The following is a 19,816-nucleotide window of genomic DNA, read 5'->3' on the forward strand; positions in this document are numbered from 1 at the left end:
CCCTTCCCACCTCCTCCAAGCCCACCATAGGCCATTGGGGGTGGGGTCAGAGAAACATGACCATATACGGTCATATCATCCGATAAATGTTTAACAAATTTTAAAATATGTTAACATTAATTAACTCCCACCCATTTAGGAAACCCTTCCAGGGCTCTCAAGAAACCCCAGGGTTTCATGAAACCCTGGTTGAGAAAACCTGCAATAGGGACACAACAAGCAACGATAATTAAAATGAAAAAAGCCCAAAGTCTTAGAAGTAGTATTCCCATTCCTGGCCCTCAGTCAGGAGGCAACATGTTTTCTTTTGCTTAACTGTTTTAAAATTTAAACAACAAACCAAAATTATTACAGAAAAAATATCCTTTCAATTAAGATCAGAACATCTATTTCAAAAAATATAAGAACAAACTCTTCTTCTTCTTCATAGCAAACGGAGCCTTACTAAAAGGATACAGACTGTTTTTGAAATATAGTTTGTGTATCGGCTTACTTATTTTTCGGCAGCTCAGAGACTTTCATGAGCCTGGATAGCCAATATTTTCCAGCTAACTTGGGAAAGGCTTGCCATGACATGAACAAATGATGGTTTGGTTCATATGCTGATTTATTTATTTTATTTTTACATTTATACCCTGCCCTTCCCTAGAGGCTCAGGGCAGCTTACAAAAGTCTTAAATATACAACAATTAAAATAGACAACAATTATGCTTAAACATATAGGATTAATTGCATTTAAACTCCTAGGATTAATTGACTTTCTTTAATTATGCCTACTTTGTTAGCCAGTTAGTGGAGTATTTGGATATTATTTTCCAGATGATTCTCACTGTCGGTTATCTCTTTGGACTAATAATATGTAGTACATATAACAGCATATTCGGAGTTCACATTGCTTCATATACTTAATCCATATTTCCTCACAATGGTCCTGTACGTAAGGCTTGGTACTATTATTCCCCTATCATGACAGCAAGATGAGGATGGTGCTGAGGGAAACAGTGGCCCATCACTGAGTTTATGGCTGAAATAAGATTTGAAGCAGTGTTGCATAATGGTTAGAGTGTCCAACTAAGATGTGGGAAACCCAGGTTCGAATCCATGCTCTGCTGTAGCTGCTATTCCTTCTTTCTCAGTCTAGCCAACTTCACGTGATTGTTTATGTCAGGGTAAAATGGAGGACGGGAGAATGATATGGTAACCTGTTTCAGTTTCCCACTGGAAAGAAAAGCAAGGTATAAAAGCAGGTTTCAGTTTCCCACTGGAAAGAAAAGCAGGGTGTTTAAATAAATAGATAAACCACCAATCTCCTTGGTTGTGGCTTATTTGTTTAACCGCCATGTTATATCGCCTCTGTCTGAATCCCCCCCCCCCCACCCCTTCCCAAGGATGTGGTGCTGGAATTGGACTTTGAAGGAGAGAAAGAGAAACTGACAATGATGCAGGTGTGGCCTGTGAGGCAAATCCGGCCTGTTGCAGAGAAGCTGCCAGCCAATCACCCGCTGCTGACTGGCCAGAGAGTCCTGGATGCCCTCTTCCCGTAAGTGTTCCCTTCCTGATGCAGCTGAAATGTTGACAGCTAGATATCAGGTATTATCAGCTAGATAATATAGGCTAGATATCAGGAAAAAAATTTCACAGTCAGAGTAGTTCAGCAGTGGAATAGGCTGCCTAAGGAGGTGGTGAGCTCCCCCTCACTGGCAGTCTTCAAGCAAAGGTTGGATACACACTTTTCTTGGATGCTTTAGGATGCTTAGGGCTGATCCTGCGTTGAGCAGGGGGTTGGACTAGATGGCCTGTATGGCCCCTTCCAACTCTATGATTTTATGATCTTTTTCCTTTTATTTTCTTGGTTTCTTTAGTTGTGGCTGCCCTGAATATCCTAGGCTAGCCTGATCTCTTCAGATCTTGGAAAGCTAAGCAGGGATGGCCCTGGTTAATACTTGGATGAGAGACCTCCAAGGAACACCAGAGTCATGGTGCAGAGGCAGGCAATGTTAAACTTCCCCTGAGCATCTTTTGTCGCCATAGGTCAGCTGCAACTTGAAAGCAAAAAAGAAAACAAGTTGCAAAGAACAATTGGCTGCTAATTCAAAGTGGCACTTCACTTGCAGACTCCTAGCGTAAAGACTCCCCTGTGTAAAGCTGCCATAAGATACAACATCTGTATTAATGAAACAGGGATTCTATCCTATATCTGCGATGGTGACTGTGGAATCTGGAAATAGTACTGGGTCCCACTTTTATAATGTGGAACACAGTCATGTGATAATTGCAACCGAGGCTGCAGTCTCAAAGCGGTTCTCATTCCCTCTGGGGTAGCAGAGATGCAGAGTTTCTGCACATTCTTCTCTCCTTTTCCGTTTTCTCCCAGGTGTGTTCAAGGTGGTACCACGGCCATCCCGGGAGCCTTTGGGTGCGGCAAGACAGTCATTTCGCAGTCGCTCTCCAAGTACTCCAACAGTGACGTCATCATCTACGTGGGCTGTGGGGAACGGGGCAATGAGATGTCAGAGGTGCTGAGGGACTTCCCCGAGGTGAGAATCGCAGAGATGTGGGCTCTTTCCCCAGTCTCTTACTCCCCTCCAGTTCTCCCTATCCTTCCCCGATTTCCCATTCATGATCTGTGTCTTTCCTCTGCTTTCTTCTCTCTCTTTCTCTTAGCTTACCATGGAAGTGGATGGCAAGACAGAGACCATCATGAAACGTACTTCGCTCGTGGCCAATACGTCCAACATGCCTGTAGCTGCCAGAGAGGCTTCCATATACACAGGTGCAGCTGCTCTTTCCTTGCCAGAGCCAGTTTGGTGTAGTGGTTAGGAGTGCAGACTTCTAATCTGGCATGCCGGGTTCGATTCTGCGCTCCACCACATGCAACCAGCTGGGTGACCTTGGGCTCGCTACGGCACTGATAAACTGTTCTGACTGGGCAGTGATATCAGGGCTCTCTCAGCCTCACCCACCCCACAGGGTGTCTGTTGTGGGGGGAGGAATGGGAAGGCGACTGTAAGCCACTTTGAGCCTCCTTCGGATAGGGAAAAGCGGCATATAAGAACCAACTCTTCTTCTTCTTCTTGCCCATTCATGTCAATAATGGGCTCAAATAGATGAGATGAATCTTGCATGCTCTCTGTCCATAAAATACTAATCAAGGTTTGTGTAGCCTCAGTGTGTTTTGGAGCCATGCGGTGATGGGGCAGGAGGTTTTGTCCACTCAGTTTGGCTATGCAAAACAGTCTCTCCTCTCCTGCTTTTAGCAGAGAAATAGTGACGTCCCTTTAACAGAGAAATAGTGACGTCCCTTTTAGAAAGTGTCTCTTTTGGCTACTATTTGAAACAGGATGCTGAACTAAACAGTCTGATCCAGAAAGGGTTTTGTATTATTACCTTCCTCCCATATTTGAGGGAAGCTGGTCTTCTCCTAGGTGAGATTGGGTGATACAATGGTAGTGGGTTTCTTTTCTTCCTTGCATGGGTTGGTTCTCTTCTTCACATTGGTTCCTCTTCAGATGTTCTCTTGCAGTGTATCTTTCTCCTTTGTTCTCATCTGTCCCCTCCTGTGTCCCCTGCAGGGATCACCCTCTCGGAGTACTTCCGTGACATGGGATACCACGTCAGCATGATGGCTGACTCCACCTCCCGTTGGGCCGAGGCACTTCGTGAAATTTCCGGGCGTTTGGCTGAAATGCCTGCAGGTAACCACCTCCAGCAGCCTCCAGCATCTCAGATGAACCCGAGCTTGGGAACTTCACAGAGTTGGCCATGAGTACTTGAATGGGAGACTATCAAGGGAGACCAGAGTAGAAGGCAACTTCCAGAGTAGAAGGCAACTTCCTCTCTTGGCTTGAATCTCCAATGAGGGGTCCTCATAAGTTGGCTGCAACTTGATGGCACTTATTTATTATTATCCGCCTTGGTTATTCAAGCCTTCCTCCTCCTCATTCTGCAAGGCCACAAGATTTACGTAGGCTGAAGTGTATCTGTCAGCATTTATTTGTGAATTAAATCACTTCTAGGCCTAGTCTGCACACAATAGATAATGCACTTTCAATGCACTTTAGAAGTATATTTTCCTGTTCTGCACAGGAAAATCCAGCTGCCAAAGCACATTGAAAGTGCATTATCCTATGTGTGCAGACTAGGCCGTATACTACCTGGAGATCAGCTGTAATCCCAGGAGATCTCCAATTATCACCTGGAGGTTGGCAGCCTTAAATCAATCAATCAAACTTTATTACAGTTGTTCAGACCAAATTAAAGCAGCCCTAATCAGACTAGATATGCTAGCGGTGTCTGTATATGTGTATTCAAATGACCTTCCATTAATAGGTAAAGTGGGATGAAGGAAGGGGGTTAACTATTTACAAAAAATGGGTCCACATTCCATTATGTGGACTGTTTTTCTCTCTCTGCCATGTGAAAGGGGCTGAGGGAAAAATACTTCAAGCACCAGAGTGACAACAAGGTTAGGCATGGGCGGAGTCAAGGTCTCCTCATTAACATTTTCTATGTAAACTTTCCCCCCCACACTCATTTTACATAAAAAACAGAAGGAGATGTAAATAGACAGACATCCATTCCCAGTCACTTGGAGGTTTGCCCTCAGGGATTTCACTGTTACAGGTCTGGGAAGGACACTAAAACGTCACAAGGACTAACGCCTTTGCGTATACACACAAAGACTGTTTCTAAAAAACTTACTTGATATTTTCATAAAAGGGCCCTCTCTTTACCAGGGGCAGGTAAGAGAATATAGGGACTCTCCTTGGTAAATGAGGGACCATTGGAGCCAATGTGGGTACTCCCAGCCCAGCAACACAGCAGAAAGTAGCTGAAAGCTTTGGCCAAAATAAGCTTTAGAATCCTTCCACAGAAATCCAAGTGGATCCTTTGTCCTACCACAGTCAAGGCACTTCTTGCAGTTTACCTCACACAACAAAGGTAACATGAAGTACAGAGCCACACCAACTTAGTGCCCTGTACTTCGGTTTACAAAAGAAAGCTCCTTTGGCTGGCCTCCTCAAAATGTGTGACATGAGTACTGCCCTCTTTTGATTGCAGACAGCGGCTACCCGGCCTATCTGGGTGCCCGTTTGGCATCTTTCTACGAGCGAGCCGGGCGTGTCAAGTGCTTGGGCAGCCCGGAGCGGGAGGGAAGCGTCAGCATTGTCGGAGCGTAAGTTCCCTTTTGTCTCCTCCTCTTCTTCTCATCTCTCTCTGTCTAGCTGCAAAGCCTGACTGGAAAAGGAGGGAACATATGAGAATCAAAGTGATTCCAACAAAGGTTGCTAAGCCAGCAAAGATCTCTTAGCAGATTAAGCTGTCTGGCTGTTTTGCAAGTAATTGATTACATGCATCTGTTTCAACACTTCACTCAACGAGTTGGATGAAGATGACAGGCAGGTTCCTATGAAGTTAAGAGAACCCGCTTTTGTTTTTTAAGCACTCACTGAGCCTAATTGGAGGATATCCCTGCAGAAAATGCTCTCTTCTACATGCTGGAGACTGGCAAGAGTGTAAACCTAACCTCCAAGCCCACCTGGCCTACAGCTGACATCACTAGATGTTCTCCTTGCAGGGGTATAATGCCCAAATATATGCAACCCAGTCTGCATGAGCCAATTTTACATTGTTGCATTCTCAGGTGAAATCCAGAAATATACCCTGGCCAGTATGCATTGAGTTTTCACAATAGACATTACTGAGCTTGACAGGCCAGTGGCCAGGTAAAGCAGTTTCAAGTGAAGATTTGCAATGTGCTACACATGGATGCACTTCAGATTCCTGAAAGGCATGTGACTGAGTTATTTGTGGCTCAGAGATAGAGCATCACCTTAGCCTGGAGAAAACCCCAAGTTCAATCCTTGGAGGTACTGTGAAAGATGTCTGCCTAGACCTTGGAAAGCCACTTCCAGTCTGAGCAGAAAGACCTTGATAGACCTCAATATACAGCAGCTTCATGTGTGAGCTACCCTTACAGAGCTGAGAGCCAGCAAAGAACAGGACCAGGTTTTCAGCTGAGCCTTAGCTGATGTTCTGCTTCCTTTCCCACATGGTCTTAGGGTGTCCCCTCCTGGTGGTGACTTCTCTGACCCAGTGACCTCAGCAACCCTGGGGATCGTCCAGGCAAGTCTCCTTTAACACTGCCAGTTCTTACGGGGTGTGTTACCTGGGCTGGGCTGGGGAGTGGTGGTCGCAAAGCTTTTCTTTTCCTGAACAAGCCGAGGGAGGAGCCAAATACAGCACGAAGCTGCTTGTTTCTCTTTCTTTTCCTGAACAAGGTGGAGTGGGGGTGGGGGGTGGGTGGAGGGGAAGCAGCAGCAGCCTCACAGAGAAAAATAAATCCAAGAGGCAAATCTCTGCTGAGAGAAGTGTGGGCTTCTGGAGCGCAGTCATTTAAAAACAGAGCCCAAAATGAGAGCAAAAATAACCCTTGGGAGATTAGTCTTGCAACCAGGAACCAGGCAGTCTTTGAACTGACACCCTGACCAATCCCAGACAGACTGCTTTGCAATATCAGCATTGCAGGCGTGGGCAGGAAGTTAATGCGGTAAAATGCAGAACATCTACACTTATACTGGAGCCTTTCAAAAGCAGTTCTTCAAATATAGGGACTTATATCCTCTCCTGGATATTGCGGGGGAAAGGTTGGGTCGCCGTGGATCAATCATGGATGTTGCAGAGGGAAAATTTAAAGTGTCCAAATTCAAAATGGAAATCGAATACCATGCAGAGGGGAGTGGTTTATTCGGGCTGGGAGAGGATAAAAAGCAAAGTGCAGACTCGTCCCTTGCATGGCTTGGCCAAGCTCTCACTTCCCTTGTGGTCCCCAATCCAGGTCTTCTGGGGCCTGGACAAGAAACTGGCCCAGCGGAAGCACTTCCCTTCCGTAAACTGGCTCATAAGCTACAGCAAGTACATGCGTGCACTGGATGAACACTACGAGCGGCATTATCCTGAGTTTGTCGCCCTGCGCACCAAGGCCAAAGAGATTCTTCAGGAGGAGGAAGACCTGGCAGAGATTGTCCAGCTTGTTGGGAAGGTGAGGAAGAGAAGGAGATCCACTGTAAACAGAGGGCACAGGTGGAAGACTTCGGAAGGGGAAAGTATGGGGCAGGAGCAGGGCTGGTTTCAGGAGGTCCTGGGCGGACAGTGCCCAGGGGCTCCCTTTGCCTACTACCAGGCACCCTCAGGCAGTTGTCTGCATAATATTTATGCCTGCTGCCCATCAGCACTGGCTGGCGCATGCAGCTGTTATGGGCACCGGTAGTGCTGCTTCTGTGCTTCACATGCTGGGAAGATGGGCACGTAGATGTTGGAGTGCTTGCAAGCAAATGGGCAGGGAAAGGCACATGATCAGGTGGAGGGGAAGTAAACAGAGCGGGGCTGGAGGGGTCTGTGTAACTGTGGGTCCTGCTTAAAGCCCTGAACTCTGATAGCTGCCCCACTTCAGGGTATGCTGATGCCAGCCCAGGGCCAGAGCTGTTGGCACAGGATGAGACTCGAGGGATGCTCTCGAGCTGCTGGTTTTCTTGCAGATCCTTATCCCCTCTGTCCGAATGAACAAAGCTGTTTTAAAAGCCCTGTGCCTGCAATACAGAAAGGGGCAGCGAGCATGAACACAATGCTATGTTGAGCGAATTTAGAGTCCAGTGGCACCCTTAAGACCAACAAAGTTTTATTCAAGTGAATAAATAAAGATTCTAAATTTGTTCTGCCACTTCATACCAACATGACTACCCACTTGAATCTACAATGCTATGTTGTCAGCATTGAGAAAGCAATCTGGACCCCCTCAGTACCTGGAATTTTTAGGGCAATTATTAGGGCATTGGGTTTTCAGTGTGTTGTCTGAGAAATGAAACCGGACCAGTGCATGCTGCTGATCCCTGATTATTGCCTCCCCTCCTCCCCTGTTCTGCCCTTTCCTCTTTTTAAAAAACATTCAGGCCTCCCTTGCGGAAACCGACAAGATTACCCTTGAGGTGGCCAAACTGATCAAGGATGACTTTCTGCAGCAAAATGGCTACTCGTCCTATGACAGGTCAGAGGCTGCTCCAGATATTGTACTAACCTTCGGTCTGCAGGTCACTACATGTTCTAGGGCAGGGGTCCTGAAGCATTTTGAGCCAGTGCAGGCACATTTGGAATTCTCAGACAGCATGGTAGGCACAGCAACAAAATGGCTGCCACAGGAGGCGGAGCCAGGTACACCATGATGGCCACTTCAGTAACACACTGTAGATCCTTCTCTGGTGGCATCTGCTGCCATAATGTTTAAAAATCTGCACAGCCAATCAGATCTCCCGTAGTCAATCAGAAACCTTTCTGGGCAAAAGGCCTACCGGGCCTCAACCACTTCCTGAAAACGCTTGGTGGGCAGCATGTTGGGGACCCCTGCTCTGTGGTATTGCAAAACAGGGTATTCTTCCTACATTGCATGGGTTAAACAATAGCTTTTCAGATAAGTTAACTCTTCACCAAACCTTTAAAACTGAGCTTAGGAAGTCTATAAAATGTGTTGACCTTTCAGCTGGAGAAGGCTGCAGACCCTAGCCCGTAGAACCCCAGTCAAAAATAAACCAATAGGCATGCAATGGAGGGAAAGGAGTATCCCAAAAAGAAAAACCTCTCCAGTTAGATTCTCATGTCCTTGATGGGTCTCAGCGTCTTGATGTGTTTGATGCTCAGACATGGTCTTTTCAACATGTAACACACACACCCCTCCACTCTTCATCCCTTTCCAGGTTTTGCCCTTTCTATAAGACGGTGGGCATGCTCCAAAATATGATTTCTTTCTATGACCTGGCCCGCCATGCAGTGGAGTCCACAGCCCAGTCCGAGAACAAGATCACGTGGGGCATAATCCGTGAACACCTGAACGACATCATGTACAAACTGAGCTCCATGAAGTTCAAGGTGAGCTCGCTCCCTCCCTCCCTCCCTCCCTCCCTCCCTCCCTCCCTCCCTCCCTCCCTCTCCTAAAAGATAATTCATTGTCCAATTTATCTTTTTGTTGACCCTGACACTCATCAATGTTGTTTTAATTTTCTTCATTTATGCCCCATCTTTCTTTCCCCTGCACCCCAAAGCAGCTTACATCCTTCTCCTCCATTTAGCCTCACAGCAGCTCTAGTTTGGCTAGTTTGACTGGCCCCAAGTCACCTGGTGAGCCTCCATGGCAAAGTGGGGGTATCCCAGATCCTAGTCCAACATCCTAATCAGTATTTTCCTTCATTTCTTTAACAAGGATCCCGTAAAGGACGGAGAAGCCAAGATCAAAACTTACTACGCCCAGCTTAATGAGGAAATGCAGAATGCCTTCCGCAACTTGGAGGACTGAAACAGGAACCAGAAGAGGTTGAATCTCTGGGGACCAGGCCCACGTGGTGGTGCCCCACAGTCCCCATCAAGAACTCTTGCTAAATTGCCCTTCTTCATAGGGAACATTTAGCTGGGATTTGGCATCACCAAATCCCATCTGTTAGCATCCATAAGGCTGCTTGGTGTGGTGGTAGCATCACAAGAAAAGCATCTGGGTTGTAAAGTTTTAGATGGAACTGTTTGTACATTTGGTCCAAGAAAACCAAATTTAGTTGCCTGAATAAATTAAGCACAATTATTTACAATTGTTTATTTACAATTATTTATTCACAATTATTTACTGGAAAGTTTTTTTTATAGAATCTATGATTCTATGGGGGGGATTAATTATTTGTTTATTCAGAAAAATGTCATACCGCCTCTCCAGAAACCTTCCCGCAGTGGCTTGCAAAACAAAAACAATAACATTCAATTAAAAGATATTAATTGAAACCTAGCGTCGAAAAGCCCCAACCCAGCATGAAAACATAGGCTATAAAATTAGACCATTGAAAAGTTAGCAAAACTGCTCCCATATGGATGAACAGAGCTTTGACTCTCAAAACCTCACATCCATGGACATCTTGATTGTTCTGAACTCAAATCGGGCCCTTCCACTAGACCAACGTGGATACCATCAGAAATGTGTTTCCAGACTTGAAGAGTGTTAAAAAGCATCATCCTCTTAATTGGGTAAACAGAATTTGGTCTGGCACCAAGAAGAGAGCTACGTAGATGCTAGGTGAACCTCAAGGGGGAAGGGCATTCCATAAGTGAGGTATCACTGCTGAAAAAGCCCAGTCTCTGGTTGCTATCCCACTACCACCACCACCTCTGAAGCCAAGGTTACAGAGACCAGCATGAATCGAGTGAGAGATGTTCACTGGAGGGCTGGACCATTATGTAAGAAGAGCCTCTTCCAGAGGAACCACCTAGAGTCATACGCAGTTTCTCACATTCGCTGGGCTAACCAGATACCTCCCAAAAATGCAACAAACAGCACAGGAAAGAAATGGGTTTAAACTACAAGTACAACGATACAGGCTAGATATCAGGAAAAAACATTTCACAGTCAGAGTAGTTGAGCAGTGGAATAGGCTGCCTAAGGAGGTGGTGAGCTCCCCCTCACTGGCAGTCTTCAAGCAAAGGCTGGATGCACACTTTTCTTGGATGCTTTAGGATGCTTTGGGCTGATCCTGCGTTGAGCAGGGGGTTGGACTAGATGGCCTGTGTGGCCCCTTCCAACTCTATGATTCTATGAAATATCCCTTCCCATGGTTTATCCCTCAGCATGAACAAGGAAGAAGATGCAAGGAAGAACAATTTAACTGACTTTTTAGATCCCAACGTGTTTCATGATAAGTTTCATCAGGGGATCTCCTCAAGCAGAAACTTCTCTGGGCAAATTAATCATTGTTCTTCTTTTTTCTCCTACCTACCAGTGTGGCCTTGTTTTCTCCCCTTATAGTCAAGGGTGCACTGCCTCTGAACACTCCTTGGTGAACAGCCGTTGATAGCTCTCTCCTCCTCTATTAATTAGTTTAACCCTTCTAAAAAAGAGTCAGAGTTAGAAATCTTCACTTGCCTTCTGACACATTCCTTACTTACATGCTCCATGAAGAAATACTATTTTGTCTGTCCCAAGTCTACTGCCAATCAGTTCAATTGGGCCAAAGGCGGGGGAGGGGGATCCTACTCTTGCTTTCTGTGTTGTCTGTATTTTGCTTATGCAAGGAGTGATGAAGGGGTGGCAAGCCATGCCAACCAATGACATTCCACCCCTAGGTTACTTGCTGCCTGGGAGAAAGGAGACGCGCTTCTGCTGTACCTTGTATGGGCAGTCTGGCAGGTGGAGCTTATCCTATCTGAGCCCTACAAGGTGAGAAAAGTAGTATCCAAAACCCAGGGGTATAAAGTCAGCAGCTATGGTTTATAGGGTGTGTATGAATGAGTGGCCCAGGCTAGCTGAAGCTTGTTATAAGTCAGAAGGGCTGGCCATGGTTAGATGGGAGAACTCCAAGGCATACCAGGGTAGCTATGAAGAGGCACCTCTGTCTATCTCTTGCTTTGAAATACCTACAGGGTCACCATAAGTCGGCTGTGACTAGATGGCTGTTTCCACAATCTGGAGGAAAACGGTGCACAGACCTACCGTCTGTGGGCCGGTTTGTTTTCAGGCCCCTGTTTCTTCTAATGAAACACACAGAGAGAAGGTCCAGGAGATCTCTCCCACCAAAGTCAATTCTTTTGCCTTTCCTTGCAGCAGCAGAATGTTATTCATGCAAGAGGGAAAGTGCCACGGTTAGCAGAAGAGATCTGGATTCAGCCCCTTTAATCACAGATCTTCTGTGTCGCGTTTTGTTTGACCTTAAAAGTGACCCTTTGGGGATGCAAGAGTGGATTTAGCCTCCAAATGTAATTTTAAACAAAACTTGAGCTTGAGCTATCTGAGGTTGGAGAAATGCGGCTCTAAACAATGCAGCCACTGATCCCTGTGGGGTTACGGCCAGGGGAGAGGGTCACAGGACCGGCCTGCTTCGCTGATTCCCGTTGCAAGAGAAAGGGCTTTAACCCCACAGCTCTTCCTGCATCAGCAAAACCAGGAGATGGGAGGTGTGGCCCAGAAAAGCCAGCGGGTGCGAGATGTTTCCATGCTATTGTATGCCCCCTCGTCTGTCAGACAATGCACCCAGAGGTTGCGCCTCTATATAAATCCCAACTTTTTAGCACTGCGTGTTTTTTTCGCTTCCATGGGAGAAAGAAAAGCCGAAACAGGAGAGGGGGGGAAAGAGTGAGCAGCGACAAGTATTTTTGGACTGGTGGCCGGGTTTCTGTCTCACTTCTTTCCTGGGTGATGGACCATCCAGAGGCTGAGCACTGAAGGTAAGCTGAACCGTGGCTGGATTTGAACCAGGGATTGTGAGACGTTTCCAGTTCTGAAAGGCCGATATTTGTTGTCCTCATTATGTGCTGGGAATGGGGTGGAGTGAGAGATGGAATTTTCAGATGTCCGCCGTATCTGGACATTAATTTTGCTTAGTAAATCTTATCCTATCTTTCCCCCCAAAGAGTTCATGTTGTGTCCTCCCATTCTTTTTAAAATTCAAAACAACTCTGCAGGTAGGTTAGGCAGACTGGACCAAAGCCTAGGGATGCCAGCCTCCAGGTGGGACCTGGGGATCCCCGGGAATTACAGCTCATCTCCAGAATGGGGAAAATGGGTGTTTGGGAGGGTTGGTACTGTTTCATTGAACCCCACTTTGTCCTCCCCAGGTGCCATCCTCAAAACTGGATCTGGTAGCCCTAACCCACCATCACTTCTCAGTGCCTAGGGGGGAACCTGTGATCCCACTGGTGGTCCCCACAATGAACAATGCTGATTTGAACTCAGATGTCCATAACTTTAATCTGACCACTACACTGCATTGGTTTACATACATGATGGCTGCTTAACAGAACTCGACCCTGTTTATTTTATTTATTGTTTAATTTGTATCCTACCCCTCATAAAATCTCGGGCTTTTTGTTGTTGTTGAAAAACAGAAAAGGAAGTTTCTAGTCCTCTGTGTCTGCATTGATCTTCAAAGCGTGAGGGCAGTGCTTGGTGAAGCCTGGGGGAGGGAGGCTGAATATGATGGGGAGGGGATGAAGCTGCAGGCTCACTGCTGGGACTTTTGGACTAGGTCCTTCCAGAAACTCCAGTTGTAGAGTAACAGAGCAATTTGAAAATATGCACAGCACTTTGAGGTTTAAAAGAAAGATAATCTTTACTTTAAACACGGAAACATGTATTCATCTGTTTCGGGCGCCCTACTGAAGCAGAGTACAAAAGCTTAAAAGGTAGTTACAAAGAAAACACATTGCAAGCCTCTTGTGGCTAGGCTGCAGGCAGACTACATCTCCACACAGCAGCAGATGGGGAGAGCTGAGAGCCTTATGGCAGCTCCTTGCTTCAGCAAGCACATTTCCTGAAGAAAGAGGAAGTGGGTAGGAGCACACTTAAACAAAGGAATCCCCAGAGTATGTGCTTGGTTTTTTTCCATTGCAACTTCACCTGTGACCACTTGATGCATTAGTGAGGTACAGGTACAGCTCAGCTGCTTAACAACAGCCTGTCAAGGCTGACTTCACCAAATTACTTGTTGATTGCAATCCCAACAGTTACGTTGCCCCTCCTCACAACTAGCAAAAGTAGGAAATGTTGGTGACTTTTCTACCTGGGTTGCAAAATTCTCTCCTCACCTCCTGCTAAATTTGCCCTGCATCAGCAAAACTGTGTGATGGAAAGTACAGTTACGTCCGCCAGGCAGTGCTGCCTCTGGCAATCAGTAGGAGGGACGTGGGCTGGGAAATGGGGATAGGGCCCACACCATCCTCTACATAGCTACATCACTTCCATGTTTTCCCTGGAAGTGATATATGGGAGCTCTAGGAACTGCTGGAAACTCTATGGCAGAGGACTCCAATGTGGTTTTTAAATTTTTCCTCACCACTGCTCTGATCAGTCCCCACTGGGGGAATGGTCCGCTTAGGAGCAGCTGTGGTATTAATTTACTCCTCTCCGCTCTTTTTGGCCCCTCCCCAGGCAGATCCTTCTCCGCTGGTCCTTCTGCAGGAAGAAGGACCCCCTCCTGAGCTTCAGACCAGCGACTGGCCAGGGATGTTCAGCTTGATGGGAGGGGGACTGCTGTGTGCAGTCTGCGGCCTCATCCTCCTCATAGTTGCCACAGCGACAGACTTCTGGATGCAGTACCGCTACTCGGGCAACCTCAGCAACCAAGGCCTCTGGCGGTTCTGCGTGGGAAGCAAATGCCACCCGCACACCATCACCCTCGGTAAGGGGCACCTCTGCTTTTGGACTCGAATACACAACGGACGTGCCGGTTAAATTCCTCTGCAGATTGCAGTATGGCATAGCCAGCAACAGAAGGGTGGGATTTAGAGCCAGATGGTGTAGCGACCAGGAAGGCCATTGGTGTGAATCCCTGTTTCAGCTTCCCTAGGTGTCCTTAAAGAGCCTCTTGTGGCGCAGAGTGGTAAGGCAGCCGTCTGAAAGCTCTGCCCATGAGGCTGGGAGTTCAATCCCAGCAGCTGGCTCAAGGTTGACTCAGCCTTCCATCCTTCCGAGGTCGGTAAAATGAGTACCCAGTTTGCTGGGGGGTAAAACGGTAATGACTGGGGAAGGCACTGGCAAACCACCCCGTATTGAGTCTGCCATGAAAACGCTGGAGGGCATCACCCCAAGGGTCAGACATGACCCCGTGCTTGCACAGGGGATACCTTTACCTTTTTAGGTGTCCTTAAACTGATTTCCTTGGTCCCCCATAGGGAGGAATGACAGTAATTGTAGCCTACCTTTACAGGCTGTTTTGAAGGTGTACAATGGTAACATAGATTGAGAGTGCTGAAAACTACACAGCAGCCACAGAGACCAAATCTAGTAAATTCGAGATGCTTGGCTCCACCCACATCCAGCTTAATTTCATTTGAATATAAAAATAAGGGTTCTGTTTGTGAGCTTTAAGCTCTTCATCACGTTTTTATCCTGCTCTTCCTCAAAACGGAGCACATGGGTCTCCTGAGGTCTGTCTTAATCTCAACAACCCTGTGAGGTAGCAGAGGCTCCCGGAACATCAGGGGGTGGAGCCTGGGAGCTCAGGGGCGGGGCTAACCCATTAGGGGTGGAGCCTGATACAAAGGTTAGAGGACTTCAGGGCACCTGGTAAAGAAACAATGAACCCAATTGATGAGGTGAGGAGACTGTCTGTGCCCAGGGCCTCAGAGAAAGAACTTTGATGGACAGGGCTAGCAAAAACCTTCATACTAAGCACCAAAATAGCCTGCCACATTTGGCCTGACCTTTCATCAGGAGGGTTTTTCCTTCCTTCCCCTGGAGATTCTGAGTGCCAGAATAAGCTGCACATGAATCAACATCATGAGAAGAATATCCTATGGGGGGCATTAGAGCAGATATATATTTAGCATAGTTAGATTAGGAACTTCCTGAGATTTTTTAAATACTCTCCTCTAGTGCCCTAATTCAGGGATCCTCAACCTGTGGTCCTCCAGATGTTCAGGGACTACAATTCCCATGAGCCCCTGCCAGCAAATGCTGGCAGGGGCTCATGGGAATTGCAGTCCCTGAACATCTGGAGGACCACAGGTTGAGGATCCCTGCCCTAATTGGTTCATCGGAGACTTTCTGCACTTTTGAGCACACTTCCTCCCTGTTTGCCTCCAAAAAAAGATAGAATGAATGCATTCAGGTAGACTGTTAGGACTAATTCTCTTTCTCCTCTTTCTATACAAAGTTGATTCTCTTCATAATAAAACTGTTTTATTCTTTTTAAGTATCCTAGTGCTGTGCACCTCTTTGCATATTCAAACTCTGCCAACACTGAAGAGGGAGCTAAAAGCCTAAAATTCATGTCAGACCCTGAGAATTGCTAGCTCTACCAAGAGCCGTACTTCCTGCCCCTGTCCACTCCAGTTCTGCCCAGTGCCTCCCAACGGTGCCTTGTTTCCCTTCACAGCCTTCTGGGATGCCACACGGGCATTCATGCTCCTCTCCATCCTCTCTTCCTTTGCGGGGATCATCTTGGGGCTGACCGCCTACTCCAGCAGCGTCCGGTCCACTCGTGCCCGTGCAGCGGGAATCACGCTGCTGATTGCAGGTAAGAGCGGTGGGTTGGAGGGAGAGATCAGGGAGGGGAGAGGGGAAATCCAGGACTTTTGAAACATACTCTGTTTTGATTGTCCCATATGTACTTGCACATTACTTGATTTATCTCTATGGCAGGGGTAGTCAACCTGTGGTCCTCCAGATGTCCATGGACTACAATTCCCATGAGCCCCTGCCAGCATGACTACCCCACGTTCTATGACTACCCCACGTTCTATGGATCACCAAAGGAAAGTGTTAACTATGGCCTTTACCGGCTGAGTGGATAATTGGCCCTTGCTCAGAAGTAAACCAATTGTGGATTTTGTTCTGGCCATAAATGTACAAAAAAGTGTGGCATCTGAGGTGACAGAAAAGTTCTGTCAAGACCATAGAGACTAGAGAAGGAAGCCTACAGCATAACCCAGAAGTGATATCACATCTTTCTCGAACTCTGCCTTCTCCAGGCACTCTCCCCACCTCACTATCTCCAGGCATTTGATGATGCAGTAGTAGGAAACTTACTCTGGAGCCTGAGAGTAACCAAAGCTTCATTTCACTTCTGGCTGAGTGCTTCATCCCAGAAGATAGAAAACATTAATGGCAAGGATGATTATGGGGCTGGGTTCAAGCTGGGTCTGAGGAATGGATTCCAGAATACGCTGGCTCTATCATTTATCCACCATCCTGAAAATGGCCATGTCGTGCCTCACTTTGTTCTTCCCATCTCACTTCAGGCCTCTTTGCCCTGCTGGGTGTCTCAGTCTATACGGGAGTGACAGTGAATTTCTACGGAAAACGTTATCCTGACTGGCGTTTCTCCTGGTCCTACATTCTGGGTTGGATCGCTGTCATCCTTACCATCTCAGCAGGTAAAGTTACCACTCCATAGCTGTTGTCTCAAGCACCGCAGCTGAATTGTTCCTTTCCAGTTTTAGAAGGCTACACACAGGGCACAGCCAACCCTGTGGCCTCCTGGCTAACTTACCTCCTGGGCTATAAATCCAGCATCTTATAAGAAGACCCAGATGTTCAGCCAAGGTCATACAGTTACTCCCCCCACCCGCATACTTTCCTTACCACAACTTATGGTGTGTCCACTGCTCCATGTATTTTGTCAAACTTCCAGTTTTCCCCCAGGCTTCCTTGGGAGGTGGTAGGTTCCCCTTCTTTGGAAGATTTTAAGCAAAGGCTAGATAGCCATTTGACAGAAATGCTGATTCTGTTAACTTAGGCAGACTGTAAGTGGGTGGGCAAAAGCAATTGTGTCAGTGCTTGGCTCGTGTGGTCCTTGCTTGCATGCCCAGGGAAATCATAGAATCAGAGTTGGAAGGTACCACCAGGGTCATCTAGTCCAACCCATGCACAATGCAGGAACTCACAAGTACTTGCCCACCCACAGTGATCCCCCACCCAAAATCTCCAGAAACCAGCCTGGCCTGGAGAAAATTCACCCACCATCCCTGGGGGTGCAAGGAAGGGCCACAAGAGACAAACACCGACACACCCCTTCCTGCCCACCCACTCACAATCTGCCTAAGTTAATCAGCCTTTTTGATCACCACCTAGAGGTTAGGAAGCAAATTTCCTCCTGGCCAGATATTCTGGTGTTGTTGGTTTTTTTGGGTGGGCGAGTGGGCATCATCTGGGCATGAAATTTAGTGTCATTGTAGGTGGGCAGGTAGTTGTGAATTTCCTACATTCTGCAGGGGGTTGGACTAGATGACCCTGGACATCCCTTCCAACTCTATGATTCTATCTCATGCTCACGAGCTCTCCCCTTCTCTTTCCAGGTGTGTTCCACATTTGTGCTGTCCCCAGGAATTCCTCTCCTAGTGGCTCCAATGTGGCAAGTGGTTGATCCACCCCAAGTTCATCGCTCTGGTTCCGCCCCTGTCTGGTTCAGGTGTCTTGACGTTCCCTCTCGGGCCTCTTCGTCTTTCGGCCAGCCATTCTGTCTCTTTCCTCAGACTGCTCTCCTCCCTCTCTCCACCCTGTTTTCCACTTTCTCATTCAGGATTAATTCGACAACAGTTCAGAGAATGTTGCCTACAAGACTTTAGGGACACGCCTCTCCCTTCCTTGTGCTCTTGCATCACACCAAGCAACGGTCATAGAGTTAATCCGCTTAATAGCTTTGTTTTTTGGATGAGAAGCCGGGGCCAGCACCAGGGCATGTGTTATCTCCAGCAAGATACTTCCTCCCTGCTGCAGACCTTCCCGCATTTCCCAGGGACCCACTTGTAATACCTTTTGTACACAAGATCCACTAGAGGGTAGCAGCAACCAAGCTGAGAGGGATTCAGTGACGTGTAATCATGCCTCTGCAAATCAGTGCCCAGCAGGACAAAAAGCGTGGCGAAGGCACTGTGTCCCTCCCAAAATTTGTTCACCTTTTGCCTTCCCAGCTTTGGCTTTTTCACGTTGTCATGACATGTCCTTCTTATCGATCTAGCCTCCCCCCCACTCCAACAACGCATAGCCCCCTCATGCTCCTTTTCATTTGAGTAGGTAGCCATGTTAGCTTGAACAATTTCGGAGTCAAACGGTACCCAAGACCAACAAAGTTTTATTCAAGTTGTAAACCTGCACCACAGTGTTTTCAATATAAGACTTACCAGACTACATTCTCCTCCTGGAGAAGAGATAGTTGAGATCCCTTTATCCAGCAGGTTCCTTAAAATGGAGTTCAATATACAGCAAACTGATAATTCAGCCCCTCAGACAAGGCTTCATGCTGAGACTCCCCTAATATTCAGAAGGATGGACACAGGATGCTTCCTGAAAACAGGTGGGCTGCCACTATTATCCCTCAGCCTGGCTTCCTGGGATGTCCAAGATCCCCAGAAATGTATTCCCCCTAGGTCAGCTGTCCCCAACCCCTGGTCCGGAGACTGCAATTGACTCGTGGATTACTCGGTACCGGGCCACGGCTCCTCCTCGTCCTCCTCCCCGGCTGCTGCCTCGGGGGCTGCCTTGCCACTTTGCCGCCGGCTCACCTTTGCTGCTCTTCGGTGGCTGCCATAGCTGGAGCTCCCCTCGGCGTGGCACTGTGCAGCTGCTGCTGGCAGCGCCCCCCAGAGGATGGCAGGAATTCAGGGGCGCTGGCGGGAAAGCAAGTGGAGCAGGGGCTCAAGCAGTGGCAGTGACGTCCCTCGGCAAAAGACTACCCCCCCCCGGGCCTCAGTAAAATTGTCAAGCATTGACCGATCCCCAGTGATAAAATGTTGGAGACCACTGCCCTAGGTCTCTCCCCCACGCTGGTGTTTTACAGCTGAAGAAGCAGAACACACAGAACTGACAATCCAAATTCCCACAACTGGCATTCAGAAATGGTTGCTGGTGTTCTGGTCAAAGATCATGAGAGGAGTCCTGCTGGCCGACACCGAGGGAATACATCTGGGAGTCTTCCAGCAAAGATAACCAATCATCTTCCAGGATGGGGACCCTCTCCAGTCTGATTGGCCCAAGGGCCTTTTAAACGGAATAGTTCCAAAAGAGTTTCAGTGAAAAATCACTCATGATTGGTAGGCGTTTATTTACAAATCTGGACAGTGCAGAGGGCCAACATAGTTATGGAGGGTTTTGCTTAAGATGTTTGGGAAGAAAGGGCATTGTGACCTCTATCATTCATGTGGTTCTCTTATATATAATAAATAAATGAATTCCTCTGTTGTGTTTGTCCCTCATGTGGCTACTCTCCTTAGATTATAACTTAAGAAAAGTCCTGGATAAGGCATTAATGTGTCATATATGAAGTCTCATCTACTGAATTGGAAGGTGCGCCAAGGT

General features: G+C 47.3%; 2 protein-coding genes across 8 annotated transcripts in view; both read left to right on the plus strand.

The window, feature by feature from the left end:
- LOC143832142 (V-type proton ATPase catalytic subunit A-like) overlaps positions 1-9,629 on the plus strand; it is an 18,768-nt gene extending 9,139 nt beyond the window's left edge. For all 6 annotated transcript variants that reach the window (XM_077326091.1, XM_077326063.1, XM_077326081.1 and 3 more), the window contains exons 6-15: positions 1,389-1,540; positions 2,375-2,537; positions 2,665-2,773; positions 3,573-3,695; positions 5,062-5,176; positions 6,063-6,126; positions 6,839-7,042; positions 7,950-8,044; positions 8,748-8,919; positions 9,251-9,629. In XM_077326091.1, the coding sequence (XP_077182206.1) occupies positions 1,389-1,540; positions 2,375-2,537; positions 2,665-2,773; positions 3,573-3,695; positions 5,062-5,176; positions 6,063-6,126; positions 6,839-7,042; positions 7,950-8,044; positions 8,748-8,919; positions 9,251-9,343 (1,290 nt within the window). In that variant the 3' untranslated portion in view covers positions 9,344-9,629. The remainder of the gene's footprint in view (positions 1-1,388; positions 1,541-2,374; positions 2,538-2,664; positions 2,774-3,572; positions 3,696-5,061; positions 5,177-6,062; positions 6,127-6,838; positions 7,043-7,949; positions 8,045-8,747; positions 8,920-9,250) is intronic.
- A 2,465-nt stretch (positions 9,630-12,094) lies between these two features.
- Positions 12,095-19,693, plus strand: LOC143832178 (lens fiber membrane intrinsic protein-like). Of its 2 annotated transcripts, none has more exons than XM_077326174.1 (5): positions 12,095-12,246; positions 13,949-14,198; positions 15,897-16,037; positions 16,762-16,896; positions 17,818-19,693. In XM_077326174.1, exons 2-5 carry the CDS (start codon positions 14,024-14,026, stop codon positions 17,883-17,885), a joined length of 519 nt encoding a protein of 172 aa, XP_077182289.1. In that variant the 5' UTR covers positions 12,095-12,246; positions 13,949-14,023; the 3' UTR covers positions 17,886-19,693. The 2 variants fall into 2 exon arrangements, with proteins under 2 accessions (XP_077182289.1, XP_077182296.1); XM_077326181.1 differs by having other exon boundaries at positions 12,100-12,246; positions 13,953-14,198.
- Positions 19,694-19,816: the final 123 nt, after the last annotated feature.

The sequence above is a fragment of the Paroedura picta genome, chromosome 1 (assembly GCF_049243985.1).
Source record: "Paroedura picta isolate Pp20150507F chromosome 1, Ppicta_v3.0, whole genome shotgun sequence".
Taxonomy (NCBI): domain Eukaryota; kingdom Metazoa; phylum Chordata; class Lepidosauria; order Squamata; family Gekkonidae; genus Paroedura; species Paroedura picta.